General features: G+C 37.4%; 1 protein-coding gene across 4 annotated transcripts in view; it reads right to left on the bottom strand.

The window, feature by feature from the left end:
* Positions 1-15,432: 15,432 nt before the first annotated feature.
* SH3RF2 (SH3 domain containing ring finger 2) overlaps positions 15,433-19,534 on the bottom strand; it is a 145,256-nt gene continuing 141,154 nt past the window's right edge. For 2 of the 4 annotated variants that reach the window (XM_051978644.1, XM_051978647.1), the window contains exon 9: positions 18,837-19,423. In XM_051978644.1, coding sequence (XP_051834604.1) covers positions 19,151-19,423 — 273 coding nt within the window. In that variant the 3' untranslated portion in view covers positions 18,837-19,150. Of the gene's footprint in view, positions 16,160-18,836; positions 19,424-19,534 lie in introns of those variants that run through there. The other 2 variants (XM_051978645.1, XM_051978646.1) reach the window with 2 other exon arrangements.

Raw genomic sequence — 19,534 nt, 5'->3', positions numbered from 1 at the left:
TTGAGAATCTCAAATTTCTTCTGAGCAACTTCAATTCTGTTTTGCTGTTTTCAATTCTTGCTTTTGCTTGCACCTTCTTTGATGAGGGCATGCCATTGCAGCAAGCTAGTGATAGAAGTATTTGGCCAAAAGGCTTTAAGGAAGTTCAGGAAAATGTAATGCACTGGTATTATTTGTCCCTGTTCCTAATGTCCTAAGGTGAAGCTAGTATTACCAAAGACTGTCCTTTTCTCCTTTTTACAGAGTAGATGTCTTGTTCAGAAATCCCTGACTCTCTGGGATATCTTTTACATGCTTCTGGCTGTTCCTTTGGGTAGAAAAAAGCACTGGAGAAAAAAAGACTTTATAAGGGTTATAGCTCATGTGTATGGGATGGTCATCTTATCTAGCTTCAGCAATAGCCAGGCACATGGTCTATGCCTCCATGTCTCCTCATGGTATAGAGATGATTCTGTGTTCTTGAAGGCCTTCTGGAACAAAAAGTCCAGAAAGTTGTACTAAGGTAGAAAAGTATTGAATATGATCCCACTTTGTTTTACTTAAGAGACCCATCTAGCAGTGTTCAGAGAAGTTTTTCACCAGAATATTGGCTATCAGGTGATGATACAGGGTATTTTGTTTGTTTTCACAAGCACACCACATAATTGCTTCTGACCTTCATGGTTGAAGGGAGTACCCATACTGATGAAATCATTGAACCCTAAAGTCAATTAGTGGTACACTCAGATTAAATGAAAATAAACATTGCTTTATTATTTCATGCTAAAACACATCTCAGCACAAACTTACAATTTGGAATAACATGCACTTTTTGGCACAGGAAACTCTGGGTACTTTTCATTTTTAAAATTATTAAACCTACTATGTGAGAAGCAGATATCTTCCCAGCCTGATGCACTGTTTTTGAATATGATTTTTTATTGGCCTAGTATATGGAGGTGGAAATGTATCCTGTAGTATAATTAAGGGAAGCTTCTTTCTCAATTTTCTCACGGTACAACAGTTTGAGCAAAAACCCTGCCATTTTGTTGGTACCACAAGTCTAGCCTCAAAATCCTGGGCTTTTAAAACATTCCAGTTGCCATGAAGCTATAAAGTAGCAGTAGAACATATATGTTTGAGTAGTTCACATAAAACAAGAGGGAGAGTGGTTCTGAAGGGAGGTAAGAAAGGTATGATGCCTTTTGGTTTCCATTCAAGAAGAATGGAGTGATGGAGTGGGAAGGAAGGACTTGACAAAAATGATGCCTCCTCCATGAGGGGAAAAATTGTTCCAATCAAAATGTACATTTGACAAAGACAAATAATAACTTTGGTGTTGACTGCAGAATCTCCTCAATGTATTGGAGAAAATCAATGGGAATACCTTGAAGGAGTGACCTATAATTAAAGTCCCTATCTTGTAGTTTTTGCCACTAGATCCCCTTTGTTTCAAGGGTGTCAAATGTAAAACTGAATCCACAATGTGTCCAGATAGTTACCCTATCGACTTGCAAAGTGGCCAGTGATCCTACTTTATGATTTTGGATGCCAGTGTCAAGAGTGGCTGGTGTGCGATGCTTGTTCCAATGAGAAGGATGTCAGTACCAAAAACTTAAGTTCATTGAGGACACCACTCCCCTATTCCTGGATCTCATTTCTTGGGACACCTAGAACTTTTCTTTTTGTAAAACTAGGAAAGAGGTTTAGGAGGTTTGGAATTCACTATGTGTCTTCCATTCTTTCCCAATCCCCCCACAGTAATAGTTCTCATTTCTATATTCTGTAATGTTTAAGTATTTATTTGTACAGTTGTCAACACTGATCAGAAGATGATGCTCTTATAACAAAAGTGATTCATAAGCATGTTAACTCAGTAGTATTTTCCTCTGGTCTCTTAAGTAAGATACCGTGTCTGAAAAAGAGCAAAGGCATTTTAGCTCCCAGTGGCCACTCTGCTTCCATATCCAAGTTAACCTGAGTTTACTTTTGAAGCAGAAATTTCCCTTTGTCTTTTCTTTTTTCATCTACTCTCTTCTCTCTTCTCCACATTAAGGGTCCATAATAATAATTAATAATAATTATGATGGTAATGATGAGCAACAGACAAGAAGAAATGAAACCACCAAACTCTAAGATAAGCAAAGCACTTAAGGCTGAAAGCTTGAGTTGACCTAATTTTAAACTCACATCTTTGATTCTTTTTACTTCTTTTCCTTGGCCTTACGGATTCTGTACTATGGGGTTGTCAGAACTATATTCCTTAGAGAATGGCAAGTATTCACAAGTTTTCTGGCTCCTCTGGGAACAGATCAGATTCTGTTGTACTTCTGAAAACATTTGGTTCATTAACTAGACAGTTTGGGGAGAGAAAAATCCATGAATCCTCCATTTGAAAGTCATGGGGAAAATGTGGAATGCTAAAAATATTCCATATGAAACAGTAAGAAGAATGATTTCTTGGTGATCTAACAATGAAAAGATGATGCTAGTACACAAAGATATAGACAATCTTCATCTATAAAATAGGAACAATTACTCCTACCTCACAAGCTTGTTGTAAAAATCAAATGAGATTACATATGTATAATATGCATATGTGCATATATACATACATGCATATGTGAATAAATGTATATATACATACATATATACAATACTCTGTAAACCTTGATAGATATCAGGTATCATTATCATCATTATGATAATGAGGGGAGAATAAAGAATTATGAAATATACTATATTGCCTAGTAGTTTCAGGACACATAAAGCCTAGAAGTTAGGCTTTTCCAATTTAACCATTTAGTACTTGTAAAGTCTAGTTTTGCCATTTATCTAATAGGTGGCTTACCAGAGCCAACTGTGATTAGTAAAATATTCTCAGTGTTTTAGATGAGGTTAGTTGTGGCAGAAAAGGTTTGGTTAAAAACAAAGAGTTACTATTTTCATAGCACGCTGTATTACTTCTAAGGCAGGAAGAGACTTCATTCCATTTGATCATTGCAAAGCAATTGGAGCCAACTCTTACTTATTTAGGGGATGATTATATAGCTGGTCCTTTTAATGACAATAGTTTATATAGCAGTGACTGTCAGCAATGTCACTGTCAAAGGGCTATACTATAACGATCCTGTTTTTGGATGATCCAAGCCCCTTGGTTTCCTACTTACCTCCTGGCCAGTACTGCTCATCTTGCTGTTTGCTTCATCTTACATTAGCCAAGGAAATGGAGAGGTTGCAAGATCCAATATTCCATGGGCTCATGATTCTCATTGTTTAAGTATCATAGTTTGACTCTACAATAACCAGTTAAAAGATAGATGAAAAGTGGTAGGATCACAAACTGCAGTCCTCATGCTTGACTGTGGTATTAATGGCTTGCTCCTGATCACAAGTGAGAAGAGATAACAGAATTTGGATAGATTGATGCTAAATCATTATTACTATTAGAAAAAAATGTTGTCTATGTACTCTACTAATGGTGAATTGGGAAGATTATCTTTGCATATATAGGATAGAATGTGCCTTTTTTTTTAAGCTCTTGTATATATTTCAAAACAAAGGAGAAATTAAACAAAGGAGAAGTTAAAAGCTTAGGCTAAAAAAGTTTCCTGGATTATTTGGAAATTTAATTTACCCATGTTATACTGTCTAATCCCTCCTCCTAGCTGACATGGATAATTTAAATTTTGCATCATAAATTCACTTGCTTCATCTTTTTTGCATGCCTTTCTTCTGATTTATTTTTGGAGAAAAAGGAGATACATGGCAGTGTAGCATGGTGGTTAGGGAAGCAGACTTTAATCTGGTTTCAAATCCTGTTTTAGATGCTTCCCAGCTGTGTCACTTGGCTTCTAATATATCTCAGTTCCCTTATCTATAAAATGAGGATGTTGGACTTGATGGCTTCTAAGATCCCTTTCTAGTATAAATGATCCTAGGAACCTATGGCTTATTCCTGAATAAGAGTACAGACAGAATGAAACAAACACCTGAGCTTTTTCTAGTTCTGTCTCTGACATGCACTGGCTTATGTGACAATCTAGAATGAGTCAGTCAACTTTTTATATCTTGGGTACCTCTAAAACTTTTAAGTTATAGCTGAATTCTTGACTAAAATTGATGGGAAGACTTTTCACACCAGGAACTCCTGGTGAAATTAAAGGTCTAGACCAAAGAAGAGATGAACAATTACAACTGCTTTTCATCCTCCACTTAATTAAAATATTGACCCTAGCAACTGATTGTGTCTTTTTATTACCTGATCATGTTTTGTTTTTGCTCCAGATTATTCATTACCAGTGTCCTCATTTCTTTCATCAATACATTTTAACTGTAGAGAGTCCCTTGCTCAGAAGGCATCAGATGGAAAGAGCAATTTTGAAATCACAGGAAAGTGGAATGGAAGAGAGAATAAGGCTTCAGAGTCAGGGACTAAGGATGCTGAATGTGAAGTCATGGAAAGAGGAAGGGAATTAGGGACATTATGAAGTAATGTTGGCTCTTTGAAGGAGAATAAAATATTAAGAACTCAACTGTCTCAGAAAACTTTAAAAAATCAGAGATTAGGGATCTATTGGGTTATCTAGGAAAGGTAGGCTGGGTTTGAGATGAAGGGGAACACCCCACCTACCAATTCAATTCCTTTAGCTCCATGAGCAGAACAGTATGTCAACCTTGCATAATTCTCAATTCTATCAGTAAAAACAGGACAGACCGAGAGCTGGTAGTCAGTCATCTGATGTCTAGCCAGCCCTTTCATTTGCCATTCAAATGCCCAAATTAATGAAATCAGAAAGATGCTCAGGTTCACACTGAAAAGAGACATGAATGAATGAAGTACCTGGGATTTTATGCCAACGAAGGGAAGTCAAAGATGTGTAACCTATGCCAGTACATGAATCTCAGGTTTCACATGCTGGCTCATTACCTATTAATAATGTAGATGACTAGAGATTGTTTTTCAGTTCCATTGCTTTTCATATTAAGTCAGCTCAGTGGTATATCTGTGGCATGCCTGATGTAAAAGTAATTTCACACCAATTGCAGATTTTCCATTGAGCATTTTTCAGATAAACATATCTTTAGCATCCAACTTCTTGTTTAATTTATCCAGGAAGAATAAAGTTAACAGGACCTGTAAAAGTTAAAAAAAAAAAAAAACTTTTAGGTTCTAGAGTATATTAATGTTGCTTTGCAATCAATTAAATTAATTATACCATTAAATCAATCAAATCAATTAAATCTACCAAAATTTTTTCTGGCCTGTTGAATTTGTATTGGTTACATCACTCTCAACTCTACATTTATCAATGTTTTCTTTCCAAACACTTCCTGTTTTTTTACTTCCTTCTTCTGTTACTCCACAAAGAGAACCTAAGAATCTGACTTTAGCTAACCCTTAAAGGATACATCTAGGAGAGAGCAAATAATGTAACCACTGGGGAATAAGAAGAAATGAATTCCATTCTGTTTGAACTTTATTCTTGACCTTCAAGGGAAGTTGAGATTTACTGACTGAGGTGGATTGAGAACTTTTTACTTAACAATACAAGAGTTTGGAAATTTACTTGGCTTATAAAAGTCCCAAATTCAGAATTTTCTCACAAACATTCACATGAAAACCTAGAAAAAAAGGTAACAAGCAAGAGAGCGAGATAAATCATCCTTTGTCAGTTTGCTTTAGGCCCACTGCCTGATTTCATATATGTGTATTCTGATTTTCTATGCCCCAGAACATGAGCTAATTTAATGTTCTTGCTTTCTCTTAGTCTCACTGAGTAGGAAGCCAGCAACTAAAATCCTACCTGTAAGATGGAAGACTTCTACATCTTATCATTTCCCTTGCCATTGCACCCCTATAGGATTCTCAAAGATTTACCATTTCCTTTGCTGCTATAGTATGTTTTACAAATCTCCTGGCACTTCTACTTGATCTTTCCAAGTCTAATGCCCCTGCACCTTGTCATCTGTCCTGCAACTGAACATTTTTGGGTTTACTCTCCCCTCAATTAGAGTGTGAGCTTCTTGAGAGCAGGAACTATTTCTACCTTTCTATTTGTATAATGCTTAGCTAATGTTTGGTGCATATTAAGTGTTTAATAAATTATTTTTCATTCACTCATTCTTCATTTCATTTCATTCCTTTGGGAAAACTCTGATGACAACTGTCACCGGAACTTTTAAATGAAGCTTGGGTAGGAATCTTGGCTGGTTTTCTCCAAACTGTTGATTCTATTGGTGCAAATTCTTTTACATTTTTCTTCTCTTTATTATTATAACCTAATTCAGGTCATTAATTCTGGCTTGGACTACAATAGTCGAATTATAGATCTCCCTACTTCTACTATTTCCCCACAGCAATTTGTCCTATACATCAGAATCACCTAAATTATGATTCATTGTTCAGGTGGCTAGATAATTGAAGACATTCTAGCTTTCAAGGAGACAATCATATTTGTGCTTAGAAACAAGTTTATCTTCCTGGGGTTCTGGCAATTCAACAACTGTGAAATGAGGACCTATTTGGCACAGAGCAGGCAATCCATTCAGGAGTGTGAGAGATGCTCACTAACCAAACCTCCCCAGTTAGGTGTACATGTATATTTGTTTCCTTAATGCTTCTCCTGGCTTTAGGAAAACAAGACTCAGTAAGAACAGTCAGAGGCACCATGTAGTCATCTCAATTTAGTTTAAGAAATTTGAGAGCAAAATCTTTTAACCTAAACCCTCCATCTGCTGACTTCATTATTTGGCCAGCAATACTTACAAGGGCCTGGAATCTTGGATTATCTTTGATTTTTCTTCCTCCTATATTCCTCACATCAAATTATTTAGTTGTTGTTTTTAATGGTAGAGGAGGGAGCAAGACAACTGGGGTTGCCCAGGGTCACACAGCTGTATATCAGTATCTGAGGCTAGATTTAAACTCAGGTTCTCCTGATTCTAGGACTCATGTTCTAGCCACTGTACAACTAATTGCCCTGTAATCATTTCTTAGGTGGTTGATCCCATCAGTGCAAATTCTTTTACATTTTTCCTGTTATTATACTTTTTAATACTGGCTTAGACTATTACAATAGTCAAATTATGGTTCTCCCCACTTCCACTATTTCTGATAGCAATGTGTCCTATACATCAGAATCAGTTTAAAAAATAGATCTGACCATGAAGCTCCTCTTAAAAATCTCCAATGGCACTTTATTGTCCTACTGAATAATCAAGATCAAAGCATATCCATTGAGAACTGGAAGGTAATTCAGGGGCCCTCCCTTCATTTTACAGATGAGGAAACTACATGACTGGCCCAAGATCACATAAGAAGGCATTGAAGTTGGGATTTGAACCCAGGTCTCCAGAGTCAGTGTTCTTTCCACTGCATTAAATTCATTCTCCTTTGCTTGAAATTCAAGACTCTCCACAATCTGACGTGTGTTTCCCACATCAAATATTCCTCTATTTCCTACTCCAGTCCAGAGAAATTGGATAGCTCTGACTCATTAACAATACTGTATTTTCACACGTTTATGCCTTAGGTTGTTAAGCTCTATGACTGGATTGCATTTCTCATCTTCTGGGTTTGAACTTTCTCAGGAAACCTTCCTTGATTTTCCTAGTTTGCAAACTTCTCCCTCAAACTACATCACATTGCATTTTGTTTTGTAACTTGAATACACTTATGGGATATTGTCTAGTAGAGCTTTGTTGGTATCATTTTTTCCCCCTCTTTTGATCTAGATTTATGATTTCATTAACATAATGAACTCCAGGTGAGGCAATTCCTGCCACCAGTTTAACTTAAGAGACTTAGAAAGTTGCTTGGGGTGTTGAGAGGCTAAGTAAATATATAAGACATAGGACTTGAATACAGGTCTTCCTGATAGTCTTCTCATTGGTATCATATGCCCTACTAGGTTGTAAGCTTTGATGACAGTGACTTAGTTAAACTTGCATCTCCTCAGCACCAGCACAGTCCTTTGCATACAGTAATAATACTGATATTGGTAATTTGCATTTGTAGCCCTTTAAGGTTTGCAAAGTACTCTACCTATTCTATCCCATTTGATCTTCACAGGAACTCTATAATATAGATGCTATTAATCTGTTTTTTAGAGATGATGACCTTGAAGCAGACAAAAATTAAGTAAGCATCCCATGGTCACACAGCTAGTACGTATCTGAGGCAGGATTTGAATTCAGGTTTGAAATTCAAGTTTAACACTCTGCTATCCTACCTAGCTCCCCAACATATATTTGATGACTGATAGATTAATAGCAAGCACTCAAATTGTTCCTGCCATATTGTTGGTACTTAATGTTTAAAAAAAAAGAATTAATATGTCATTAGAATGATGAATTATTCTACAGTCTAATGCTCTTATGTTTTTAAGAGAATTGTGTTTTTAATTAACAAGAATTTATTTTCTTTTCCTTCTCTCTCAACACACACTGGAAAAGAAAACAAGAAAAAGAGACTGCTTGTATCAAATATGTCTAATCAATAACAATAAATGCTTATCATGGCCATATTAAAAATGTGTCTTATTTTATATATTTAGAATATCATTTCACTCTCATTTGTTCCTCATTGTGATAGGTCATTTTGGAATCATGATAGTTCATTGTGTTTATCAGAGTCCTTAAATTAGGGAGTCCTTAAACTATTGTACATGAATGAAATGGAATACTATTTGCTTGTATACAGGATTTTCTATGTTTTTAAATGCTTTTGTAATATGTTCTCAGATATAACCCAAAAGCTGATGTTTTATGTGTCTCTTGTTACTAGCTTGTAAGTTCTCTGAAGTGCCAAACTGGAAACATGGCAGTCTTCTTTGTGTTCCCCGGAGTGCTGCTGGACACATGGAAAGTGTTCACTAAATACTTTCTGAAAGATTAATATGCCTTAAAGTGGAGATGGCCATTGTTCACTTTGAAATGACACCCAATAACCAATTTTAACTTCAGACCACAGTTTCAGCACATAAGAGAATCGTTCCTCCCATTCTACCAGGCCTTTTGAAGTTTCTACATTTGGAAATGAGGAAAAAGCAATAGGATGTGGAATTTCTGAGAATACTCAAGAAAAAAAAGAAAACAATATATCCAAGGAAGCATTCAGATTAAACCATTCACTTTATAAAAATGAAGTGAAATTCCAGTAGTGAATAGTCAGAAAATCAGGGTCTTCACAAAACAAAAAAGGTATAATGTTTGCTAACAGCTTCTCTTGTTTATTTTAAGTATTTTGCATGTTAAGTGAGAAATGTCAATTTATTTGATTTTTCGGAACACAATTCCATGGAAAACTGAAAATCCAGTTGTCTGCAGTATAGCTTGATGGTAATTTCTATGACATGGATATTTTCTTTGGACTATTTAGAGCAATAATCAGCATAGAATGACCAGGGCTATGTTTCAGGTGTCAAAATTTAGAGTTCACTTTATTCCTTCAGGAAGAAGTTTAAAACTTAGTTAATAAAAATAATTAAAATAAAAAGAAGCTAGATGACATGCTTCCTCCCTATCCTACAACTCATCTATGATAAGGGTGAGTTCCTCCCTCTGTCCTGGCTCTATCATACATACATCTCACCTTTGAGACCTTCCTGGCAGCAGCCACGTTACCATGATATATGTAGGTGGGAAGTTTCTATCATAGGGACTGTTAAGTGCCAAGCGTTCTCTGAATTGGTCTTAGAAAGTGGATTTGAGGGTACCTTTTGTGCTGCTTGCCCCAGGTATGTTTCCTGGTATTTATCTTTATCATCCGAAGTGTTCTCCTGCAGTTCCATGATCACCCTGATAAGCTACAACTTTAGGTTTTTTTGACTGCCATATAATTTTCATTCCACCTTTTTAACTTTTTACTTTCATTCCACTAAAACCCCAAGATTGTTTTCATATATAAACCTCTTTATAGCCATATCAACCTTCATCTTTTATATTTTTTATCATTAATGTAATATTTTACATTTATCTCTTTTTTAAAGCTTAATTTAAACTATTGAGAATTTCTCATATCTTGACTGTGATTCAGTTTATTATAATCCTCCTAAATTTTTGCATTTGCGAATTTGAAAAGCATATTATATGGATCTTCAAATGAGTCACTGTTAAAAATGTTAAATAGCACAGGACCAAGAACAGGCCTTGGAACACCTCACTAGAGATCTCCTTTTGAGCTGACCTTGGGACCTTGAACAATAACTCTTCCAGTCTGTTCCCTCAGTTTTGAGTATCCCTATTGTCCCATATTTTCCCCAGACCCTAGAACAGTGCTTTATTGTGTAATAAATACTCAACAAATTTTTGGTTGATGTGATAGACTTGGTTCTTTTTAACAATGAAATGATTCAATCTAGATGTGATTGAAAGTGCCCTCCACATCTAGGGACTGAAATGTGGATCAAAGCATAGTATTTTCACCTTTTGTTTTTTTTTTCCCTTTCTTATGGTTTTTTCCCCCTTTTGATTTTTTTTTTTTTTTTGCTTAGCATGACAAATATGGAGATATCTTTAGAAGAATTGCACATGTTTAACCTATATAGATTGGATTGCTTGCTGTCTTAGGGAGGAGCAGAGAAGAGAGGAAAAAAATTTGGAGCAAAATTTTGCGAAGGTGAAGGCTGAAAACTATCTTTGCATGTATTTAGAAAAAATAAAATACCATGAAAATAAATCTTTGTTGAATGAATGAACCGTATTGAAAAAAAATTGACTTTTTCAAACATTACAATGTTTCCTTTTTCCTCTTCCTCCAATGGCTAAAAAGGGATTCAAAACCAATGCAAAAATAAGATTTAAAAAAAAGCAACTCTACTTATATATTTTGCTGAACTGAATATTTGGAAATTTAGTTTCTTGTTTAAAAATAACCTCCCCTTCAAAGAATCTCCCCCTCTTGTTCTGACAGTTTTTTCTGGAAGCTGTTGCTCCCTTTCTTTCTATCTGTGACTGACATGTTCTTTTCATATGGTTTATTTATCCCCTTTTCTATTAGCAACACAAAGCATATCTACCCAGGGGTTCCTTAGGGGATCTGCAGTGCACTTCTGCAGAAATATTTTAAGTTTCAGCCAGGGCCCCTCATTAAAGCTGCCTTTCTGGGTTCAGGTTTGCTTTCTGTTCATTTCATCATGAAAGAGCCCTGAATGGAAACAATTCTTACAGCTGTCAAGTTGGGTTAAAGAATAAGGTTAATTTGTATGGAAAAGATTTTAGGATAGTATTGATTGGCCCCTGGGCCTCATGTCCAGCAGCAGCCCAACTCTTGGCACTTTAAAATAGCTCTAATCAAGTCAATCCCACTAGTAAAGATTTCAATAACACTAATGAGAATGCACAAAATTGCTTTTGCAAATAAATGCCTTTTGTCCTCTTCCCTGGCTCAAATCCCTCTGTTTCTTTCCATGTCTGTAGCACTTGTCGACCAATGACCTCATTTGTATAATTAGCTTGTTTCTCTGTGTGTCCCCACAAACCCCTTACCTTCTAGCTTTTGATAATCATTGGCATGGTAAGTAGAAGGATGTTGGCTTTCAAAGTCCTTTGGATTTTATAGAAGATGATTAGAGTGTGGGTTGTTTTGGAAATTGGATCCCTTTTTATGGGGAGTCGACTAGGTACAATTTAGAGCTAGGAAAGAGGCAGGTAGGTAAAACCAGAAATCGCCTGCTAGAACAGAAAATCTGGGGAATGAAAAATGATTATTGAATTTCAACATCAATGATCCAGAATAAGGCAGCAGCCTCAACTCTTCAGGTTTTTCTAGTCATGTCCAGTTGGTTTTGCAGCTGCACTAAGTTCTTTTTCTTTCTTTGGGCAGAACAAAGGTATTCTGAAGTTCCCTTTGCTGCTCCCCTCTTTGTGACTTTCTGTAAAGGCCAACGCTGTCAACCTTTTTTATTAAGGTCTTGCTACCTGCACTGTGTTATAGAACATTTACAAAACAGGGATTCTTATCCCTTTTCCACATCTGTGAGTTCACCAAAACATTTTTAATCCCACCAACTACTGTCGTGGTCATTTACCTATCAACTACGGATGTACATTTATATATGGTGATCACAGAAGAGGATGAAAGGATGGATTAAAGTGGGTAGCATAGTATAGAAAGAAAACTATAGACAAAAGATCCATTAGTTGAGGTAGTTTCCTCACTGGAAGTTTCCTTATACCAGTGGAATTATAAGTCTGGGCTCCCCCTTCTCTTCCTCCAAAAATGCTTTAAAAGATCTAAGATTTCATCAGTGTGAGGAATTCTTTCTCCACGGTAAACTGCAGCACTTGCTTACTTCTCTCCATGCTTATATGAACTGCAGTGGCCAAAAGAATCTCTCTCTCCAGTAACGCTTCCCCCTTCCAGATGGGGAACCTCTCCAGACTTAACTAGGGAGGTGCTTGGGGGGACAAGCTTAGATTCCATCAGGGTCGTGGGGTCTGTTTCCAGAATTCCAATCTGCTGCTTGTGCCCTTCAGAGTGACCTCTAGGATACCAGGATGTTACATTAATGGATGTCATTAGTGGATTGTTATATTACTTCTTCATAGTTTTGTGAAGAGCAAATGTTATGATATATAAATATATCACCTAAATGTAGGGATGGGGGAGTTGAGAATAATAATGCATGGGTAGCTAGGTGGCACAGTGAATAGAGCATCAGCCCTGAAGTCAGGAGGACCTGAGTTCAAATCTGATCTTAAACACTTAACACTTCCTAGCTGTGTGACCTTAGGCAAGTCACTTAACCCATAACTGCCTCAACAAACAAATATATGTGTATATATATATATATATATAATCTATCTATCTATCTATATATATATATATATATATATATATAGAGAGAGAGAGAGAGATAGAGAGAGAGAGAGAGAGAGAGAGAGAGAGAGAGAGAGAGAGAGAATACTAATAAAGATAAACCTTTGCAACCTACAGCAAAGTGCAGTGGTGTCATACTCAAATAGAAATGGGATGGTGGTGGAGGAAATTAAACCATGCATAAAGATCCCTCCAGCGGTCATATTTAGAAAACCACATATTAACATTATATTCTATTGTGTTTTTTGCTCATTTTATAACTATTTCCCAATTATATTTTGATCTGGTTCCCATTGTATTCAAGACTGAAAGAATCTTGTAGTCTTTGGGCCATGTTTGGTTAAAACTGTCAGCTAAAAAGAGCCTTGGCCACTGAGAAATTAAACGACTTATTCAGGGTCATTTTATTTAATATTTATCAGAGGCTAGCTTTTAATCCAGGTCTGGCTTCCAGGCTATTTCTTTATTCACTGCCCCCCTCAATCTTTCTGTATAAATGGAAGTAGTATGTAAACTTTTATAAATCATAAAGTGTGCTATAAATGTGGTGTTATTGGTGACTATTTCAATTCGGTGATTTCAGGGAAGCTTCAGAATTTGAGGATTGTTTTTCGGTTTGGAGGTAGAGATCTGGAGGTCCAGTAGCCAAAAGCACCTCCCTTTTCTTTCATTCACTTACACTGCATTTCTTAACTGAAAACTTCCCCTCAAACACTTGTCATGGTGCAGTATAAAGCTGGCTGAGGTTCTATCACTGACTAGTTCTTGTGTGAAGTTGGACAACTTTTCTTTCATTTCTGTTTTCTGTTTCTTCCTTGGAAATTTGGAATTTAGACTGCTCAGGGAAGTGTATGCAGTGCTCATGGGCTTAGACACAAGAGAAAGACCTGAGTTCAAATTTATATGTATCAGGCAACTCTTAAAAGGTTCATGATCTATACCCCAACAGGTAAGTATTGATATAAAGTCACAGTTATGTTGTGATCTGTTAATGGAAGGCATTCCCATACCTGGAGTTCCTCCATGCTGATGAAATCAGATATTCATGAAATAGTGGAACAATACTTCTTCTACTACCTGATGGGGTTATTAAATCTTTAAATGAGATAATATATGTGAAAGCAATATTCTTTTGTTCTCCCTTCCATCAAAGGCAGTCAGAACTGTGTGCTTGGAAGGGATTATTATTACTGTAATTAAGTGGAGTGATTAGCCTAATAGCCTATCATTTCTTGGTTAGAATTCAAAGTATAGGTCAGTAGCTGAAAGATTTTTCAGAAATTTGTGTTTCTGCAGAGATCGGGGGAAAAAATATAATACCATGAGGCAAACAGATGCCTTTAAACTAAACAAACAAAAAAAGCCCTTTCCATCTCAAGTAAAGTGTCCTTCCAGGATTCCTTCCAAATATACCATGCAGCTTCAAGGACCTACAGAGTTAATTCTTCCAGTTTCATCCTTTCAGCAAAATGGGTTTCATACAGTTCTTCTGAACTGCCATGACCTGCTGTGCCGGGAGATCTGATACCTCTTTCCCCTTAGCCAAAGGAGTTCATGGTCTTTATCCTCAGGCTGTAAACAAAATGACTTAGTAATAGCAAAGCTGCTGACCAGTCATCCAAGCAAGCAAAGAAACAAAGATGGAACCCTACGGACTGCCAGCTCACTAAACACTCGAGTCACAACTGGAACAGCTTTGCTAGATCTTTGCTGTTCTGTGACTGCTACTTACCAAGACATCCAGGGTGAAGAGGAATTAGGACAGGGCTGTGCTGTGAGAGTTGGGGGAAGGGACAGGAAAGGGATGCTGGCCCGTCTTGTTGAACAATTGCTCTCATCCCTGCTGAGTTTGTGCCAGAGGTGGGAGTGAGGCTAGGGGAGGCACATATGATGCCTGAAGAAAAATTGCTCTCTAAAAACAGCAGGAAGGAAATGGCAGTTGCTGTCTGGAGCCCCGACTACAAGTGTTTGTCAGGCAGAGGGCAAGCAGTCAATAAAGATGGATGGCACTTGGAAAGGTCAAGTCCACTACATGGTGATCAGATACAAATGTACCTTTTGGACAGATGTGTTGAACCTAACTTTAAAGTTCTCCATATGGGGTGAGAGGAAGAAGGGAGTCTTTGATCATGCACCTTACTTGGTAAACTACTCTGCCTTCTGTCTTTTTGGAATTGTATAGAACAGCATAATGAATTAAGTAATATTTTGCTTGCAATTTCCAGTGTGTGTGGTAGGGAGGGTAGGAGTGGGATTTGGACCTATGATTTCACTGGGGGAATGTTGTTTTTTAGGAATTCCCTCCAGCAATGGATGCTGCAATTCACTACTTTTTCTATATAATTCTGATTGGCAAAATAAATTAAATGAGAATTTGGGGGGGGGGTTCTCCAAACATGCAAAAGTCAACACAGACAACACAGATTGTGACCAATTACTTAATCCAAATTTTACAATAAGGTGTTATAAGCACTCCATAAAGGAAAAAGAAAAAAATTCAGACTTCTCTAGTACAAAGGGAGGGTGGTCAAAATTTTTATGCAGATTTTCCAGATCACAGGGGCATTGTGTTCCCAACCTTCACAATATAGAAGGGATAATTGTAATTGAGAGCTACCTAGAAGATTGAATCAATCAGTCAACTAGCATTTATTAAGCACTATGTGCCAGCAGGGTGTTAGGTGCTGGGAATACAAACAGAGGCAAAAACTTGATCTCAGTTTTCAAGGAGCACACATTTTAAAAGAGGAGACAACATGCAAATAATTATGTATGGAAAAGATTATATGTGTGTGTATGCATATATATGGATATATGTGTATATATGCATATGGATATACATGCACACACACATTTTTATACAGTGTGAGTGGAAAGTAATTTTAGAGGGAAGGAATGGGGAACCAAGAAGGGTCTCTTGTGGAAGGTGCCATTTGAGCCGAGTCTTGAGGAAGCCAGGGAAGCTGGAAGCTGGTGATGACAAGGGATGGCACTCCAGTCATGGGACACAGTCAAAGAAAAGTCATGGTTGCCAGCAGATGGGTGTTCCAGGAACTGCAAGTAGTCCAGTGTAGCTTCCTGGATCTTAGAAGTGTAAAGTGTAACAAGTTTGGAAATATAGAAGGGAGCTTTAAGGACAAACAGAAAATTTTATATTTGATCCTAGATGAAATAGAGACACGCTGGACTTTATTGAGTCATGGGAAAGTGACATGGCCACTAAAGCCTTTTGCATTAGGAACATCATTTTGGTAGCTGACTGGAGGGAGATTATGATAGTCCACGTGAGAGATGGTGAAGTCCTGTAGTGAAGAGGTGGCTGTGTGAATGGAGAAGAGGGAACATCTTTGTGAGATTCTGGGAAGGTAAAAAACAAGATGGCAACAGATTGGGTGAGAACGAGTGAGCCAGTCCAGGATGACACTGAAGTTACAAGCCAAGCATCTCAAAGGGATGTGGCATCTAACCCTCCAATAGAGCAGGTGCTGGACTTCTGAATTCTTGCTCGTTACAGGAGAAAAGTCCTTACCACTGTGAAACTAGGCAGCCACAGGGGCTGGTCAATTTGGGTCTCAAGACCCAAATGAAAATCAAGAAGCTCCTGAAGGAAAACATTTTAAAGGGATTGCTACTGGAACAACATTGTAAAGTACGTGAGGTGGATGAGCCTAGATAATGGATTTTTCTCCTATAAGACTTTCCCTTTCTAGTATTCTATGCTTTCTTGTCCTTTATTCTTCCTGTCCTCTCCTCTCTTTTTCTTTCCCTTCCTCTTTTCTCCTCTCCTCTTTCTTTCTTTCCTTTCCTCTCCTCTCATCTTTTTCTTTCTCTCACCCAACAACAAAATACTTATTCCCCTTTTGTTCTTCAAACAAACCAAAGTATAAGTGACTTATAACAGATTCAAAACATTACCTTTCTTTTTAGGGATAACTTATTTTTTTTAACCAGGGACAAAGCTAAGCCTAAAAAGAATAAAGCTCTTTAGCTTGACCACCTGTATTTATCATAATCCTTAAATTATAATTACATGCATTTCTCTCTCCCTTCTTCCTCTCCCCCTTAGAATGCAAGCTTCTTCAGAGATTAAGGTTCTATTCATATTGACATTTTGAGCACTGAGCATATAGCTGAGATTTTTAATAAATGGGTATTGGATAGAATCATAGAACCTACCTGAAGACTTAATGGGAGAGTATGTTTGTCATTCCTTGAGCAGCGAGGTGGAACAGTGGATAGAGCACCAAGCCTAATCAGGAAGATGAGTTCAAATCTGGCTTCAAACACTCACTAGCTATGTGATTCTGGGAAAGTCACTTAACCCTGTTTATCATAATTTCCTCATTTGTAAAATGAACTGAAGGAGGAAATAGCAAAAAACTCCAGTATCTTCAGTCTGTTTTTAAGTAAGATCTTAGTTATTTCCATGCTTAGAGAAGAGACACCAACAAAATTCACGATCTTGCTGGGTTGGACAGAAATGAAATAACCCTTGGTAAATCAGAGATTGTGATCATGATGAACTTAGTCCATAATTCATATGGGGAAGTTAAATCTGAGGGTGAGGTGACTGGAAAGCTGCTTTCTTCCCCTCCAATACCATCCCCAAACAATATTTCCTAGGTTGATGAATTCCTGGGAGAAGCTACACTATAGGATCTATGTTATATGCTAGTTTGGAAATTTTCAGCTGTGTTTTCACTAAAACAGTAAATTTTGTCACTTCAGCCAAAAAAAAAAAAAAATCAGTTGATTTGCGTGTTTAATGTGATATAAGCCAAATAGCTAGAGGATTTAGGTTTTTTTTTTTTTTTTCCTTTTTCATTTTTTTCTCTTGAGTTGTTTTGAGGTGGGGCAATATAGCCATAGACAGCTCTATTAAGAGAAGGCCTTCATTTTGAACATTTTATGTGTCTCCTCCCTAAGAGAATTATTGTCCTGGCCCTGCCTATTCAGGATCTGGAAATATCTCTGTATCTCAAACTTGCTAAATGCATGTTTGAGTACAGTAAGCAAATACTCTATAAGACTTACAGGGTGTTTTCAATTAAGGAATCTACAAGGGCTAATTTACATGATGAGTCTAATGGGCAGGGGCTGTTCTAATTCTACCTTCTTTTTGGCACTTTGTTAAGCACCCATAATGTTTGGGACTCAATAATGCTAAATAATAATAATTAAGCCTACTGTTAATATAAAGCCTTCACCATGTTTTCCTGGCTCAATAATCTGGGTTATCAGATTTGGGTTTTACATTAGTTGAACAATTTAATAAGACCCTTCATCTGTCTGGCATGGACTGTATTACCTCCTTTATCTCCTTCCATTTTCTCCTTTCAGTATTGTGAACAAGTGACTTATTCCCTTTCCCATCACTATATCCCACCTTCCCTAATAGCCATCATACACTACTCCTACTTCTCACTACTGTCTCCCTGCCTCCGTTCCTCCTTTCCTTCCTCTCTCCTCCCTTCCCCTCTCTTTTTTCTTCCTTCATTTTCCTCTCTTCTTTCCTTCCTTCTTTCTCCTCTTTCTTCCTCCTTCCCTCCCTCCCTCCTTTCCTTCCTCTCTTCCTTCATTTTCCTTTCTTCTTCTCTTCCTTCTCTCTCTCTCTCTCTCTCTCTCTCTCTCTCTCTCTCTCTCTCCCTTCCTTCCTTCCTTCCTTCCTTTTTAGATGGTGAAGGCATTTAGCTTCTAGTCCTGTATCAACCACTAAGTAGTAATCACTTAACATATCTGGTCCCACAGTTTTTTAATTTGCTAATTGTGATGCACACACATATATCTCTGGAAGGCACAAATAGTATAGGTATATAGGTATGTATTTTTTTATATATATATGAGAGCATTTTGAAAAGTGTTAAGTGTGATAATAGTGCAAAGTGGCAACATCTTTTTGAAATTAAGTAAGATCCTTCCCCCCCCTTCTGACATTTTTTGGGGGACAGACAGGTAATACTGACCCTTTGTGTATTTGCACAGTGAGTCTCCATTTTGAGGCAGGACAACACCTGTATGAAAGGGAGACAAGCCAGCACACAACAGAAGTCTATATTTTCCTGCTATTCTTCTAGGAAAGAACAGAAGTGATTGGGGCAAAGCTTCAGATGTTTTTTAAAAAGATGCGAGAAGAGGTGAGATTTTCTTGGTGACGTATTCATAGCCTACTTCTATTTGGTATGCCTGGCTCAAGCATCTTCCCACTTTAATCTGTCCCCTACATAACCACCAAAACGACTTTCTTAAGCACAGTTCTGACCACAAAGATAGGCTGGAGACACATGGTGGAGACAAAATGTTTAAGCGTTAGTCACCTCTTTTGGCTTTTGGAATAGCCGCATCAGAGATTCACTTGCTGGGTATGATGGCTATGTCAGAGGCAGCAATTATTGGAGGCATGGGTTTTGAATACTTTGGTGTTCTCCTGTGGTCTGTTTGTTGTCCTGAATGGGATCCACTGCGATGGACAAATAAGGTTGTCATCTCTTGACACAAAGGGCCTGTTTCTGCCGAGGATCCTTTAGAGATGGTCATGGAGTCAGGTTTGCCAGAGGTAGAATGGAAGCTGTGATGTTTAGGTGGAGGAGGGCTGTAGTTCTGAAATCTCACTGTTTTGACTTGCTGCAATGAAAGAGTAAACAAAAGGTTACTGAGGAGTTCAGAGGAATGTTGGGTATAAGCAAAATAGAAATTCTGTAAACAAATCATCCACTTTTGTCCCTGGGTTTGTTG

Source organism: Antechinus flavipes, chromosome 2, assembly GCF_016432865.1.
Source record: "Antechinus flavipes isolate AdamAnt ecotype Samford, QLD, Australia chromosome 2, AdamAnt_v2, whole genome shotgun sequence".
NCBI classification, from domain to species: Eukaryota; Metazoa; Chordata; class Mammalia; order Dasyuromorphia; family Dasyuridae; genus Antechinus; species Antechinus flavipes.
This window is presented reverse-complemented; position numbering and strand designations above follow the sequence as displayed.